Consider the following 16,700-nt stretch of genomic DNA (forward strand, 5'->3'; position numbering starts at 1 on the left):
ACACTGGAGGGGGAGTTGCCCTGGAATGCATCACCAAAAATGCTTTAGTACTTTTCCACAGTTTTTAGTACATCACAGAAACGCTTCAGTACATTTTCCACAGGTTCATGTGGGGCAGCAGGTAGGTGGACGAAGGGCCGGCCTGTTCCTCCACGGACGGCTGAGAAACGAAGGCGTGCAGTCGGAACTGCTGCGGGCTGCAGTTTGCCTCCGCTTGCGGCCCAATGGCTTCTTAGTCTCCGGCAGCGAATTCCCGCTCTGGTTCGAGCTGGAAGGCGGACAGCGCTGCCGTACTCTTCCCCGGCTCACCATCATCGCCTCGATGAGCCCTCGGTTCTAGCTGGGGCATCACCCACTCCCGTGGCCTGCGACCCAACCGTAAAAAAGTCGGTAAGTCGGATACCATTCGTAATGGTTGTGAGAGCAAAACACGGACAACGAAACACGAGATGACAAGAGCTGCATCTTTGTTCTTCCGTCCCTCGCCTGTGTCAACTTGTGCCGTCTGAACTTGCGTCTAATTCGAACATGGCCTAGCTGGACTCGATCTGAATGCTATTGTCTCGTTTTTTTTTTTCGAGCTAATCGACAACGAAGAAGTCACGTTCTTCGAGGTCAGGGCTGAACGCGCGTTCTGATGCCTTGAGGTCTCGCACCGCGCATGGAGCGAGTTTTCTTTTTTTCTTTCGAGTTTCTGTAACACAAAACTCAGGCGGCAGACATTGCCTCGCGCTGTATTCTAGTAAGGACGATGAAGGCTCAGAGGTGCGAACTGTTTTTCTCTCTGTCGATCATCATCCTACGGTATTACTGGTACTCTGCAATCAAACACACAATCAGCAAATTTCACCGCAAGCTAAGTTGTTAGTCCAAAAGTAATTCCAGGCAACACTATAGAAGCAATATACGGAATAATTACTAGTCACAGGAAGCAGCGGAGTACATCATCCGCATTACTGAGCTGAGATAGCCGAGGCTGAATACACAGATGGGAGAGTTAATATTGTGCTTATCATCACCATGACCGGGTGCGATAGATAACGGACATTTCTACGGCGAAAGTGAAGAAAAAATTCTAGCTTAATCGCCGTAAATAACGACAATGTGTTTAGCTTGGATATGGTCGACCATTTAACACTTCAAATAGTTTTCGATGAGCTGAAATCATCTGCATTGCTTTTGCTGCACATGACACCATTGCCTAAAAGTGGAGCGAGAGTGCGCACGCACGCACGCATACACAATCACACACACACACGCGCGCACATATACACACTGCGGTGCAATAGCGTGCCTTCGCGCGCACAACATACATATCCACACACAAACACAGATGCACTAACATAAGCACTCATGAGTTCGACGAAAGTTCGTCTAGTCAGGCACTGGATGGATGGATGATATGAAACACAGTCGCTAAGTATGATCATGGTCGTAAGTTTCGGAACCGCATGCTGTTTCCTTGTTCACTGAGCTGGACTACAAGTTCTCGTCGATTGAATGACAACGATTTTTGAACATGACTGCCATTTCTAGTCCATCTCAGTGAACAAGGAGCTCGCGTGTGCTTCCCAAACGTCAGCCCACTGTGTTTAACCTCACACAAGTACACACACAGCTACACACATACAAAAGCGCGCTGCCGCGCGCATACCCACCTGAGGTAGTAGTTGAGTCCCCAGAAGTAGCTGCTGTGCCGAACATTCTCGCACATGGACGTCGGGCATACCTTGACGAACCACTTTTGGAAGAGGGCGTGGCGCACCGAGCTCTGCGAGGTGTGAGCGAGTGATCTTACATCACCGCTTCACTTATTTCATCTCGCTGTCTTCGGACAGGAGAAGAGGTCAGACGCATTGTAACCACTGGACTCGCATCGCTCGGAGCAACGTGCCCCCCGCGTCATGCACTACGTTGAGCATGACGTTATTGGCGGCGAATGAGGTGTAATCGTCTTCTGGGCGTTTGTCGGGAGTTAAGGTAGAAAGCTAGAAGGGCGCTTGCAAAGTGCTCTGCACTGTACAAAAACGACCGTATACAAGAACACCCATGCATACCTGGAACACTGCCTAGTCCGTTCGATATTTATAAGCATGAACGAATGAGACAAATGAAAGAAACGCAGATTCTAACATAACGCATTGTGCTGTGCGGCACTTTCTTAACTCCTTTCACGAGTCTTAGCTGATAGAATGTAACCGCGAATAACAGCGATCGACAAATACAAACTTTTTCCAAGCGTTGTAGGGCGCGAGCTGTTCCACAGTGTACTAGCAGCACTGCACGACCAGATGCTGTGCTGATAGCGAACTTGTGTTAAAATTATTTTCCTTGCTTGATATCGAATTCCAGATAAAATTAGATCTCTATAGGGGCTCTGCATCACTCTCGAAGAACGAGTCTAATAAGTCTCCTAGCAACCCATCAGTTTATTCCGCCGTGTGAGTAAACTTTGTTTAGGGTTAGCCTGACAGTTTCTTTTAGGCGAGGCAGAGGAGAGAGAGTATTACCCCCCCCTCGTCCAACCCTCTATCTGTAATTATGACGGTGCCTCAAGTGATGGTGCGAAACAATAGTTTTTTTGCTTGTTTTTTTTCACAGCCACTACCTTTGTGGCTGGCTGGTACCCTGACGCCATACGTGACCTGAAAATAATGTACTGGTACCTTTGAAGAATGTCTTTGGTTCATAATATGAGGCCCGCACATTCAATAATCACGTACACCACAAGCATTCGAAGTACCCAAGCAGCTCACCAGCTTTAAACAATCTCTTTCGAGCATTCTGAAATTCAACTGATTACTAAACTTCCAAAAGACATGCAATATTAGGCGCCAGAAAGATAGCCGATCATGTGCTCATTTTTTTTTTGGTCGCAAGTTGTAGTTGACTGCTTGTTAGCTGCTTCGTGTACGACATGTTAGGTCAAAATATACTAAACAAAAATACCATACGCACAAGACAATGGTAATTTTCAAAACTTTGGTAGGTGAGCATTTGATTTATTGCGCTGTTCATTTAGTCTGTGCTTCATTGAGAGAGTGATAACTGAGGTCTTCAGTACGTCGGTTACATTGTGTCGACACGCAAACATTGCGAACACTAATAGGTAGTACACGGTTGCCAGGGGCGTAGCCAGGGGTGGACCGCCAGGCGCGTGCCCCTCCCCCCTTTCCTCCTCCCCGAATTTCTTTTCGTCATTGCATAAAGGTGGTGCCCCAACGAAACTATAAAGGTCACCCCCCTCTGAAAAACAAAATGTCCGGCTTCCTGCCTGATGTTTGCCAAATGAGTAGCGACTACGGGAGGTGGCTTACCGGTTGTTCCGTCAAGAAGAACAGCATCCAGGGTATACAATGTACAGTCACATTGAATAAGAACTTTGATGCTGCACTCGTAGGTTTTCAATGTCTATAATTGGACCCATGTGCAATAAATTGCTCAAACGCAACGCTAGAATCCCAAATGTGTGTTTCTTTCTATAAATATACCCTAACGCCGGGGCCGCCGCTTACACATGAGGGGTTTACGATCAGGATCACCGTGTTGCCACTCATACTGAAAGAAATTGTGAGTTATCAGGAAGCTCACCACCCCTGCTAGAGACTCTTTCCGGGCGTATCAGCCAAAGAATGGAGGCTTATAAAAATGGAAAGTAACCACTTGAAAGCACAAATAAGGTGTCAATCCGAATGTGTCAGAATCAGAATGTGTTAGGGGGGCAATATGGTTCATGAGTATATGTTTAACAGCGTGAAAACGGAACATGTAGTACATAACGTTGCCTCGTGTCCTATCTGCGTTTTTTTTTTGCTATGTTCTGCTTTAGAGAGTTAAGCTAAATGCCACTCTGACAACGTGCTGGGGTGACTAATTGACATTTCTTACCTAAAACTGCCCCTTCCCCTGAAATTAAAAACAGCAAGCTGAACTTTTCGGCAACTTGTCCTCGTCTCTCCCGTGTCGCGGCGGGTTCTTCCGCTCTGACTAGATTTAAGCCACTGCGACGACGTTAGTGGTGGAGGATTGCCCTGGTGGCAACAGCTGTAGTTGTTGCATCACTTACCTTCCAGATGTTGATGCCCCCCTTGTCCAGCAGCTTGTAGTACGGGTACTTGCTCCTGTAACGCGCAATAGATGACGTAAGCGGCACAACGTCATTAGGTATAAACCGGCTGTGTGTTCGCTTTTAACTCCTCTGGCTCAACAGATACAGGATTACGGCCGTAATCTGGAAAGCCCGATGGTAATACGAGTGTAGCTTTAACGTGAAGGTCTCGAAGAAATATCTTCGTAGTTGTAAATTAAATTTTGACGTATGAAATTGAAAATTTTACGGAAAGTAACTTGCCCTGTGAATGAGATTGGTGCTACGATGAACAAAGCACAACTTCACAAAAAAATAATAAACAGGGAATGTGAAGCGTCTCAAAGGTGTGGGCCAGTGATCCTTCACAGGCAGCCTGCACGTTAGTGCAAATATTTTAAATATCTTAAACATGTGTGTTCTTGAGCTACTAGTTGTGACTGCTGTGAAGATTTTTCGCGTGTCACCGTATGTTAAAAGATATCCACGCAACAAACATCTGTGATTACGAATCGTCGTCTGGATTTCAGTGTTTCTGCATGTCCGTGTCGGGATGCTTTTGAATGCTCACATAGAATTTCCTTCTGAAATCACCCATACATGGGACATGCGAGATGGCTCCTTTCAAACGGGAACGTTAATAGCCGGCATTTTGTTCGGGAAGCGTAACGGTTCCCAACAAAGGGAACTTAAGCGAGCCAGATGATGACTGTCACCCAATCCGCATACAAAGGCTGTGAAACGTATCCCAAAGGCTACGAGGTGCCAACCTCAGACAACAGTTTCTGTTCCTGAGTGGCGAGGCAACGTTTCGCTAGCTTAGAGAATTGTACGCATTAATCAATAAAATTCTGTAGGTGTTGCTGATTGTTGCTCTTGCAAGTTCGGGACATCGAATACCGACCGTAGCCCCTGCATTTCGAAGGGGGAGAAGTACCAGAGGTCCCTGCACAAATACGCACGCGTTAACGAACCCCCCGGCGGCCGAAACGTTCACTGCTTTTTAACACGGTGTTTCACAAACTTTTAAGGTTTGACAGCGCCAAAAAATACACGGTTGCAAGGAAAAGGATGAGACAAGCGCTATGTGTCCTATCCGCCACATATTTTTTTTTCTTTCGTGCTGTCAAACCTTAAGTACGCTAGACCATCTAGCCCAATCAGCCACTTTCTCAAATTCATAATGTAGTTTTGGAAAGTAAAGCCCTCACAATTATTATTGTTGCCCTTCAGCAAGAACACGGCACCCAGATGCACACTGCTCAGCTCAACCTAGTTAAAATATTAGGATTCCTGGCTCGCCTACCAAAGGCGCTCTTAGGCAGACCGAAACCATGCAGGGGAGCAGTCCTTTCTGCGTGAAACTCTTCGATAGCTCTCGAAGATGGCTTGACATATCTTATAGAATGGTTGCAGCGCAAGCATACGAGGAGAAACTCGGGAAGGCGCAATCACTTTGTCTTGTCTCATCACATTTTCTCCGTTTGTGTGCGGTGCAGCCTTTCAAAGATGTCCGTGAGTGCAGAGACAAAGGCGGCGTAGGTGGGAAGTATATACACTCACTGCAACGCAGCGTAGACGTGCGTCACTCGTAGCACCCGGTGCGGGCTCTCGTGGATGGCCTGCGCGATAAGCTGCACCAGTTTGGTCGAGGGTCTGCGCACCACCGTGCCCACGGGCAGCAGCGACGACCAGCGTCCCGTCTGGGGCACGCTAACCACACGCTCATCACCGTCGACGGCCACCCGGCGCCTGCGGCGCACAGGCGCGCTTCGAGCTTGGCGTCCACCTGCGAATACCGCGAAGCGATGGATTACGGAATCGTTCCTTCAAGCGAAGTGGAGGGGCGAGAAGCCAATGAGGAAAGATAAAAAAAAGAAAAGGGTTTGCATGACGTCATGCAGCCAGCCTCATCAAAGCCAGTCCGTTCTGAAGCTGGCAGCGTGGGCACAACGGAGTCATAGTTTCCTAAATTTTAGAAAACTCTACTCAACGAGTGGCCTTTGGATGTCCCGTTTTGCTGATCCTGACTACATATGTCTGATTCGATGCAATGAGTGGACCTATATTTTCCTCGCTCGTTGTGTATTTCGGATGTCGATGCTTCTACCACGGAACATTACAGCCGTTATTGACATAATTGTATTACGTATGAATCGTATAGGTTTACAAAACTAAAAGTCTTTCTTTGGATATCTAGACGAATAGATTCTGATCTATCTGCCACACGAAACGATTCTACCACCTGGCCAAAGTTTAAGCACTTGCTGAGCACCTAGCCATCTTGAACTGGTCGTTGCGTTCGTATACCTTGAATATTATCCATCAAAACGCAAATATTACGCGTATCTGAGGTGCACCATGAATACGTATGGGTTAGGTGGTGTGCTCTTTTATTACAATACGTATAGACAGGTAATTCTAAACGATGTTTCTTAGGCTAGGCTGATAATGCGAAGCTATGCACCAAAAATGGCCGGCAGAAGACTATCGTCTTTCGACGACGACTATCATCTTTTCCTTCACTCGGCAGCCTAGTACCTCGCTGTGACACCACTCCAGCTGCCCTTTTTGATAAACCTTCCTCCTTTTTCTTTGTTGCTTTCTTCCTTCCACTCCAACTGTCCATGGCGATTCTGTGCGACTCCCAACTAGCCATGCAAGCGCTGCTCCAACCAGACCAAGCGGGCAGCACTGTGGCGTTCATGCACGCCAAGCTGACCGCCATCGGAGATAGCGAGCCTCCCTTGCACGTTAGGACAGCCATGGTAACGAGGAGGTTGATGCCACCGCTAAGGCAGCGCACCACTGTGACACGTCAGTCACCAAGGTGGTAGCCGAGTCGGACGACTCGCATCCACAACTGCGGCTTTTCCTACCGACGGCGCACCCTGACACGCTGGTGACAAGTAGCAAGCCTGTGCTTAACAAGACCGGCCTGAACAGATGTGGTTGCTGGTTCGCCAGCAGCGCCTGGCTTCCGGTAGCGCTGCTCATCGCCTGCGTGCCGAAGGTTCCGCAGGCGATGCAGTGCTGCAGCATATTACCTCCTGCCCTACCCTGGCCGGAGAACGTCGCGTGATGGTGAGCCGTCATCGCCTGCTCGGTCTGCCTGCGGCTACAGTGAAGGACGTTCCATGTCCCGCGCGCTCAAAACTCCAGCCCTTAGAGCCTCATGCGAGTTCTGCGCTTCTGCTGACCTCAACGCCTTATATGCGAGGGTTTTCGCTTCGTGCTATCGACTGCACTGACAAGACTCTCTCTTGTCATGTCTTTCTTGTTTTCTTTCTCTCCTCTCTTATTTCTATCAACTTTACGTCCCCCTCCCTGTCCTTCAAAGCAATAAGCTGTGCTCCTGCGAAGGCAGGCAGAAAATAGCATCCTTTTTATCTCTTCCTATTTTATTATTCTCTCTATCTCTCTGGTCTTTCGACGGCATTTGCAGTCGATCACGAAGATACGCGGCCAATTTAATACTTTTTTTCTTTTTGTTGGGGGGGAGGGGGCAGTTACAAGCAATGGTGCAGTTCTGTAGTAGATCACCTACTTGTCACGCTGGTGGTCTGGGTTTGATTGCCACTAGTGTGCAAGCTTTTTTAATTTCAAATTATTTGACTACATCGCGAAATTTAGCCCATTAACAATGCTGATATTCCACAAAACGAGCTCGTTAACGCTATCGTGTTAATAAGAGTTAATGACTGACTCACGGGGGCGTCTCTGCGACGACATGACGGGCCGCTCTTCTTCGAAGCCATCACCCGCCGAGTAGCTGCTGCACGGGGCGTTTGCCGAGTGCCCGGAGGTATGGCCCGTGGCGTAGATGGTCGTCGACGGGTCGGGCAGGATGGCCGAGATGTACTGCTCGGCCTGCATGTCGATCACCCACTCGCTGCCCTGCGAGTCATCATTGAGAGAGCAGCACAACAAGCTCGAGGTACAAAAAAACACAAGGAGCGAGTAATTTTGCCGGCAATGTGGCACAAAATGTGACCAGCCATACACTCTTTCCACACATGACGTTGAAAGTGCAATGCAGGCTTTTACACTCTACTCTCTGCCGTCGTTGTCGGGGTAGTAATAGTAGTAGCAGCCATAGATAGTAGTTGTAATTGCACTTGAAATAGTAGTAGTAGTAGTAGTAGTAGTAGGAGGAGGAGGAGGAGGAGGAGGAGGAGCAGGAGGAGGAGGAGGAGCCGACGTGAAGTCAGGTCACCTTACCAGAGGGGAGAGTGAACGAAAAAGATGAAAACGATGATGATGGTGACAGACGTGATCTCGCTAGTTAATAATTATATACTACCCGACACTACTAGTTATGCTGCAAGACTGCTAACCCTATAGTGTCGCGGGATCGAATCCCTGTCGGGGTGGCTTGATTTCGATGGAAGAGAAAATGCCGTGAAGCACGTGTGCCTATAGATGTATATAGGTACACGTTAAAGAACACCAGATGGTCAACTTTTTGGAGCCCTAGACTATACGGCGCTCTTCATAATCTTATGGTTCTTTTGAATTGTGGTTTTGAAACGTATAAAACCCCAACAACCGTAGAAGTGTCTATAGAGTCCGTAAGGACTTTTCTTTATACCTATAGATAACGACAGATGCCTCCTCTCCCAACCTCGTCTTACGCGCAGCTGGCACCTGCTGTCAGGTTCATGCTAACCTAGAAGATATACAAAGCTACGTACGTTTAAGCACTTTAGCCGAGCTCCATTCAGGGGACGACATGCGAACGCAATGCGCACTCGCGTCCCCCGTTGTTTCACCAGACGCTGGAAAGGCATTCCGAAGAACATTGCTACGGAAAACGAGTGTTAATGACATTCGTCAGTGGCTCTTTAATGAGTCTCTACTTAACAAAAAAGAGACAAAAAAAGTCTTGCTACGGAAAAATTTCCGTGACATAAAATTTAATTGCTAGGAATGAATACATGTAAATAAGGCATGGATTTCTTCCAGTGATGATGATGAGTAAAACTTTATTTTGGTCTCGAGAAGACGCAGGGGAAGCCCCACGCCACCCGGCTAATCCCATGTAGGGGCCATGAAGCCGAGCTTGGCGGCCCGTTCACAGTCACTCTGGACGGCCAGGGTATGATTGTTAAGTTCGCGGCTGCGTAAGAGCGCTGCCCATCTGTCCTCGCTCAAAGCGGAGCCGATAGCTTGACATTTCCACAACACATGGTTGAATGTTGCTAATTGTCCACTGGCAGGGCAGTCCGCACGTTCAGGGTACATGGCATAAAGAACCACAGGTGAAGTGAGAAATTTTAAATCGGCGCGCCACGCCCACGTCACTCAACACATTTTTTGCACATTTCAGTAGTTGTGGCTTTTCGTTAAACATAACTCAACCGCATCACTTCATTTTCGCTTAATTGATGCCACACGACGTTATGTTTTGCTGTGCTGGCGCGCTAGAGGGATTACGAGGTTCGCATTCAGATCGTCGATGCTGGTTCGAATCCCGCTTCGTTCTTTCTTTTTCTGCACGTTCCGCCTTACTGCTATCACGCTGGAGGGCGCTGCTGGAGAACATGAACTACAGTTACTGTATATGCTATTTTTAGGTAGCATATGCAGTAACTCTAGCACGAACTAGCACGAACCGGGCGCGCAGGAGGAAGCAGAAGACCAAGAAGAGGTCGAAGAGGGCATGCGCGCTAGAAAGCTGGGAGCCGTTCGTTATAATGATACTCATCTTTTTATGCAAAACAGTATAGACGATTTCAACTATGCAAGCGTTGTGCCGCGAAAAAACTTCCGGTCAGCTCATTTACCAGCTTCTAACGTCCGAACTGAAAGCACATTTTCAAGTTCTGTTCTACGGTAAGGAAAGTCTATCTTTCGTTTTTCATAAAAGTGGCGTGCGTAAATTACAAGGGAATGTTTCATCATTTTTGTGTAGCTCAAAAGAACATTTACTTGAATATATTTTGTCAAAGAAGGGAAAGAAACTCAAAAATCGGCGGGCTATTTTCTGAAGCTTTTCTTTCTTTTGTTGTTGTTGTTCTGTTGCTTTTGTCGTTTTTTCCCATCGATGCTATGAAGGCACATCGGTGGACAAAATGGAATGTCATCAAAGGGCTGTGTTAACATTAAAAGGGTAGAACTAGAGCTCTGCTGAAAAACAGTGCTTTCGTCTTTCCAGTAGTTTTAGGCGAATGCATAAGAGACGCTGTCAGTCTTTCGTGTTCACACAGTGTGGTTCCCACATTGGTCGCTGGTGGTAATGCACAAATGCACGTTGCGGTCATATTGTGAAGCATTGCGACTGAAGAGGCGAGAGACAATGGCGTCACTCCGATTCTCACCATAGTGATCACGTTGAGCACCATCTGTCCGGCCGTTTCGGGCTTGGCGGGGACGCTGTGGCCCCCCCCTGGGCGAGGCATCGACAGTGAAGGGTGCGGCGGAGGTCTCGAAGCGACCCGGCGTGCTGCCACCGGCTCTCGTACTGGAGGCGGCCGACTTGCTTCTGCCACCTGCGTCAAAGAACAGGATCCGATCCAACGCTTCTTGCAACACCAAATCTGCTCTGATCCGGCGCTCATCCCGCGGTTGATGCAGCGGGAACGTACAGTTCTTGTGTAGGTTTTCACGTCGTTCTAAATCTATCGCTGAATGGAGCTCCATCACCGAGAAAGTCGAGGAAGTGTGCATGCACGTGCTCAGGCGGGCGGTCACAGTATGACATGTTCGCTTGTCAGAACGGTAGTTTGAGCGACACAACCTGCCTTCGTTTTCATAACTGCAAAGGCGATGAGAATAGACGTCTCCTATAGCACATGTGTTGAAAGAAAAGGCCAGCTTCTCAGGGGGCATAGCAAACCTTTTATTTTTCTTCCCTGTTTTGAGGATGTCGCGGTTCACAAGTACAACGTCTAATTGCGAACCAGTGCGAAAAGTACTCACTTAACAACATGCACTGTACCGCCCTGTGTGAACTTGCCCACACTTTCAATATCGCCCGTTTCGCGGCTGTGCGGGAAGGTTACCGTTAGCGTATGCGGACGCGTTTAAGCGCACACGCATGCTCGTGTTGACGTAAGTCTTTCTGCGCGGGAACGCACCCGCAACGATAAACGCGCCAGCGCGATCACAGCAGCCACGCAGATGCAAGCGCATGCTTTCGAATACAAAGCTATAGCGCTCACGACGACGAAGTCTTACAGGAACGAAAATCAGGTGGTAAGCTGCATACTTATTAGCACCTGGAGTGCAGGTAGTCCTATGCCCTGAAGTAGAGGTGAATGTTAGATTCCCTGTACGACCGAAAAGTGGAGAGAGTGCACGCTTCGCTGGAAGACGTGTTGTGCTAATCCCTGAAAATTGTCACAAGGCGCGAACATCACGTCGAAAAGGCTGGCGGTCACTCATCTCTCACCAAACGGGATGAGGTACTGTCGACGACACGAGTGTTAAGAAGGATTGTATGTCGTCATGCGAAACTACTAGATTAGTTGCACGTTATGTCAAGGTGTCAGGTCAGTGTTACATCCAAGTTCACCAAATATACCTGCCGTCATCATGCATCAATCAACCAATCAATAACTCAATCACTCAATCAATCAATGTTTTATTTCCTTTCGATGGCAAGAGTGCGGGATGAAAAGTTCGATAATTTGACGAGGTTTACACGGCGTCACTAGGTGGCAAACCACCAAAAAGACGGACAATCATGCTTGAGGAATACAAAATGATGAAGCGATCAAATGAGGTCGTGGCTTGATGAACGGTGAGCGAATGGTGAAAGCTACGTGAAACTGCGTGAAGTGCGAAAGATTTAAGGAATAAAATGAGGGGGGGGGGGGGGTCACTGGGATAAAATCAGTCATCACAGTCGACACACAAATAGATAATGAAGATAACGTTTGCTTTGAACCCGTCTTACGTACCCTGTGAGGTTTGCTTTATACTTCCGTTTTAGTTGGCAGAAAGTAGTCGCAAAGTTTTCTCACTATATCAGTAAAAAAAGAGCAAAAAGAAAACTGGAGTGCGTCGAGCACCCGTTCAATTTATGCCAGTCCGCTGTTTGAAGAGAGTATGCTGATTAGTCGAGAAGGGAGTCGTTCTCGTGACAACTACTAGACGCAAATGAAAGCAATAAAGCGACGCCACGTAATGCACTAATTTAGCATACCTCACCGTACCCCTCGAGAAAAAATTAAGCATCTACACAACATGCAAAATAAATGAATTAACAAATTTTCCATTCCAAACGTGAGACGAAAACTAAGTGCTACTCATGGCAGTTATTCACGGCACTAGTTTAAATAAACAACAATACCTGCCACCACTGAATGAACGCAGCGGTATATAGCGATAAAACCTAGAATTAACGTTACATTTCTTTAAAATTTGATATTTTTTCGCCATCATTGGTAAACTGGAGCCCGCTGTAAAAGCTATCCTTTGATAGCTTGACAACGACTTGGACACCTATGAATAAATACTTTGGTGGTAAGACATTCGCAAAAAAGCAGATAAAAAACTAGGTAAGGCTTCGACATAACTGTAAATTGCAACTTAGAATTGTGGCAGCTTGGTCTAGTTGGTATGGCATGACGATAGTTATAGCGCGAGAACAAAACGACGACACAGAGACAAGAAGGACACGAAAGACACGAGCGCTAACTTCCAACTGAGTTTATTGCGCAGAGCACGAAAATATATAGAGGAGACAGTAACCATGTGATAAAAACCATATGGCACAAAGAGCAGAACATGAGTAAGAAAAACAAAAACAAACAACACAAAAACAAAAGCACTGAAAAACAGCAAAGAAAAAAAGAAAAATCTAGAAGAAAATGATTTTCGTTTTCTTCTAGATTTTTCTTTGCTGTTTTCTTTACCAAAACTTAGTACATCATTCATAAAACCCACTACCACGCTATCTAGACTCTCAAAAAGAATGGAGAACCACCCCGATGCATGCCAAGATGGCGAAGACACTCACCACGAGGCTTAGCTATGGTGTGGCGACCGCGAGCAGAAGTTGTGCGGCGCCGGCCACGGCCCGGGGTCGGCACGGGCGGCTCGGGCATCGTGTCCTCAATAAGCGTGGATGACGCCTGGGTGCCCTCGCCGCAGTCTTCCTCCATGTTGTCCTCCATGGACGCGGCGGTCCTCGGCAAGTACGAAATCAGGGGCCGATCCGTGCTGAAACCTAGGAGGGTCAGTGCGATGGTAACCCATCACTGCTCAGCAGCCGCGATGATTAAAAAGCCGTCTGTTTGGCGAAAGCAGACGATAAATGCTGTTTGCTCTCACCTTGACCGCGCAGCTTCAGTGTCTTGCGTGCGATGCCCTCCACCCTGGCTTTTTAATTGGCGCAGTGCGCGTGTGCACATGGCAAATAAAACAAACAAGAACAAATGAGAGCAATGAGATCACGTGACCCGTGATTTCGCGGAACGCTGACAGCATTTTCTTTGTGTTGCTTGGTCTTGTACGAAACTTGACCGATGTGTCATCGGCTGACCTACTTAGGTCGGAGGGGGGGATGGGGAAGGGGAATTCGCTTTGGAGCTGGGAAGCATGCATACTTTTGAAGGACTCGAAAATAGAAGGGAAATGAAATCGATTTGGACATAGGGAAATATATTAGAGTCGGGGTACCTCAGCGAGAGTGGTATTTACATGTGCAAAATAAGAAATAAAAATAACATAAAAGGTGATGCACAAAAGATGGCAGTAGTGTGAGCGCTCTCAATGTCCTGTCATTTCGACTTCTCTGCTCCATATTTGAGTTATTTTGGTCACGTTGAAAAAAAAAACAGTGTGTTTGAAGTTCCCACTAATCCAACTTAGCGCATTATGTACCACAATTTTTCTTCTTTTTTCACTGGTTTGTCCATGTCAAGGTCCGGCTGCAACGTATAGCATTGCAGCGTGGAGGCCTTTCAAGCTGAGGTTCCACTGTTTGACGGCGTTACCAATGTAGAAAAAAGCAATAAAAGCGCACTCTTTCTGAAGTTTCTACTGCTATATCAAGCTTCGCGGTATTCCACAGAGTTTGACTCGAAAGAAAACGACATGGCTAAATACCTGGCTACGCCTGGTGTTGTTGCTCAGTTTTACATCGATGCTTTGGGTATGCCAGGGAGTATCTGGAATCTTGGCCAGGATGTGCGGACAAATTATGAAGCGCATGAGTACTTAATGGGTGCTGAACTAAAGTGTAGCTAAAGGTCTCGTTTTTCAGACATTACGCAGGTGTGATTTGAGACGCTTTCAGCGTTTCACTAACGTAGGGGAGCTAGAAGTGGTTAAACTGAGTGCGGGCTTTATGTTTGATTACTAATGGAAGTCGCAGTAGCGTAGTTTAATTATTTAATTGCTTGTCTCTGAAGCTTATCCCTGAATACTTTTTTTGTCTCTCTACTATCGTGCATGGTATGAAGCCGGTTTTGTTGTTTCTACTCGGCTAGCCAGAGAATGAATAGCGTTTATATTTACAATAATAAATGGTAAGAATAAAAAAATTGTGAGAACTTGAATACTGTATGATTTTTGCAGCTGTAGCAACGAATTTTTTATTCACGCATACCACGCACGTCACAGGCGCACCTTCCGGAACGCTTCTGTTTTGACACCTAAATTTGTCACTAATGTTAAAGATTAAGCCGTTAATTAAAAGTGCTAGCAGGGATATATGTATTTGAACAGAACGTGGCCTTTATGCGTGACTTATAACGGAAGCCCCAATAATAAACACTACATTAATCTGTGTTGCTGCATGTTATGTCTTTGGTTTTATTGCTGTGCTCGGCTAGCTAAATCAGAGATGTTGCTTACATTTAGACAGAACGTAGTTAATGTTATGGATAATAAACTGTAACAGTTTGATCCCTGTAGAATCTTTACAATGGCCATAATTAATTATTGATTCGTGCGTTGCAGCATATCTCAAACGTACCTTATATGCACCGATTGAAATGCTTGACTTTTGAAACAGTTCAACCGGTCGCCATAGTTAAATTTTAAGACATAGTAGGGACGATAATGTGTGAGTTGGGTGGTAAATGCTTGAAGCGTATTAGATATATACATACTCCCAAAGATAATCTCCGATGAAGACCTGTGAATAATGGAAGCTAAATGCTGGAGGATCGTGTATACTGTGCGATTTCAGCCCACGTTAAAGAACATCAGGTAGTCGCAATTTTCAGAACCTTCCAGTACGCTGTCTCTCATAATCAACCGTAGTTTTGCGGCGTGAAACCTCATGTATTAGACGGCTTTAGTTTCGCGTACGTAGAGCTTCTACGCGTAAGCAGCGCGCATGCGCAGAACATAGCGGTCGTGCACGCTAGACTCACGGATGTACGTGAGATTTGATTCTTTGCGTACGTTTCTTGCGCACGTAGCCGCTCGAACATGATATAGCGTGCGAAGACGGCTTGCGTCGAAGTGCGGCCACGGGATGAGTGGAATGGCTCCGCGCCTTCGCTTTTCGAAGATTGACGATTTAGACCTGCGATGTGAGGGAATGCAACCCTTTCGAGGAAAACATGGGGCACGCAGTGCGGTTAAATGAGATGGCTGTGCAGGGTCGCACCAAACGGTGTTCAGCGCTCGCGCTGTTAGCGACAGGACGGACCTCTGCTGCTCGCGCAACACGCGGAGCGAGACTTGGTGTTCTCCATTCAGCGTATAAGGCACAATGCGGGACTACGCTGGTCAGTACGAAGTTTTCTTTTCCTTGGTGGCACCTCCTAAGTTCGGAGCAGAGGAGGCGTACTTGGAAGAAGAAAAGTTGGTCGAAGGAAATTTGACAATCGCGACAGAAAACAGCTACAAATTGAGAATCTTTAAGGAGGCACTGTGGAGCCCTTGGAGCCGAAGCACATCAACTGTCAATAAGAAATTCCCAGCAGATGGAGCTACGTGGTAGCTCTCACCGCGCGTCGCGTCCCGTGTACGCTGAGCGCCTTTATGGGTGGGGAGGGGGAAGTAAAGATGATAGAAAAAAAAAATGAAGAGAAAAAGAAGGAGAGAAAAGCGTAGCGAGAAATAGTCTTGACAGCGCAACCGAATATAGCAAGTGTTACGGATAGTAAACTGTAACAGTGTGAAGACTGTAGGTTTGTTACAGTTGTCGTATAACCAACTGATGCACGCGTTCGAGCGCTTCGCAGCGCTTTTTACGCACCATTTAGAACGCTTCAGCTTTTAAAGCATTTCAACCAGTGAAAAGTTAAAATTCCTATGTCTGAAATATTCAAATTCGAATTTGAAATTCTTCCTTTCAAAGATGTTTTATAAAAAAAAGACAGGGGATTGTAATTTATAACTGGACTTTATCCCCTGGTCCTGTTACTTGCAGTTTTGTAAAAAGCGTTTGCCACAAGAAATCGTTTTTTTTTTTTGCCCAAAGAGATTATTTTTTCTCGTGTTTTCCTGCGAATTTTTTATTCGCGAGCGCCAGTTTTACGCGAGATCTCCATTTATCAGGTAATACAACGCTAACACGTCAAGATGCCACCTTTCGGGGACGTCAATTTGGACCTGGTCTGCCCCGGTTACTGACCTCAGGCAGATGACGGTCATCACCGGGTGAATTCAATTTCTCTCGACCTTAGATACGTAATACCACGCATAT

General features: G+C 46.8%; 2 protein-coding genes across 2 annotated transcripts; both read right to left on the reverse strand.

Annotated features, from left to right (window-relative positions):
• Positions 1 to 232: 232 nt before the first annotated feature.
• On the reverse strand, positions 233 to 6,854 carry LOC142777134 (uncharacterized). The gene is made up of 5 exons (XM_075881467.1): positions 6,764 to 6,854; positions 5,651 to 5,876; positions 4,067 to 4,121; positions 1,659 to 1,771; positions 233 to 365 (listed from the first exon to the last, which is right to left on the reverse strand). The coding sequence occupies exons 1-5, from the start codon at positions 6,852 to 6,854 to the stop codon at positions 233 to 235; spliced, it is 618 nt and encodes a 205-aa protein (XP_075737582.1).
• Positions 6,855 to 7,803: 949 nt separating this feature from the next.
• On the reverse strand, positions 7,804 to 16,576 carry LOC142777355 (uncharacterized). The gene is made up of 3 exons (XM_075881681.1): positions 13,053 to 16,576; positions 10,408 to 10,578; positions 7,804 to 7,984 (listed from the first exon to the last, which is right to left on the reverse strand). Exons 1-3 carry the CDS (start codon positions 13,207 to 13,209, stop codon positions 7,845 to 7,847), a joined length of 468 nt encoding a protein of 155 aa, XP_075737796.1. The 5' UTR covers positions 13,210 to 16,576; the 3' UTR covers positions 7,804 to 7,844.
• Positions 16,577 to 16,700: the final 124 nt, after the last annotated feature.

This window comes from Rhipicephalus microplus, chromosome X (assembly GCF_043290135.1).
Source record: "Rhipicephalus microplus isolate Deutch F79 chromosome X, USDA_Rmic, whole genome shotgun sequence".
Taxonomy (NCBI): domain Eukaryota; kingdom Metazoa; phylum Arthropoda; class Arachnida; order Ixodida; family Ixodidae; genus Rhipicephalus; species Rhipicephalus microplus.

Excerpts from the sequence above, each read along its gene's own strand:
- LOC142777134 (XM_075881467.1), bottom strand. The coding sequence starts at position 6,854 with ATGGCTGTCCTAACGTGCAAGGGAGGCTCGCTATCTCCGATGGCGGTC. Across the intron at positions 5,877-6,763 it reads AGTGCTGCCCGCTTGGTCTG|GTGGACGCCAAGCTCGAAGC; the intron begins GTTGGAGCAGCG and ends CGGTATTCGCAG. Across the intron at positions 366-1,658 it reads GGACTCAACTACTACCTCAG|GCCACGGGAGTGGGTGATGC; the intron begins GTGGGTATGCGC and ends GTTGGGTCGCAG.
- LOC142777355 (XM_075881681.1), bottom strand. The coding sequence starts at position 13,209 with ATGGAGGACAACATGGAGGAAGACTGCGGCGAGGGCACCCAGGCGTCA. Across the intron at positions 10,579-13,052 it reads CACCATAGCTAAGCCTCGTG|GTGGCAGAAGCAAGTCGGCC; the intron begins GTGAGTGTCTTC and ends TCTTTGACGCAG. Across the intron at positions 7,985-10,407 it reads TGCTCAACGTGATCACTATG|GGCAGCGAGTGGGTGATCGA; the intron begins GTGAGAATCGGA and ends GATGACTCGCAG.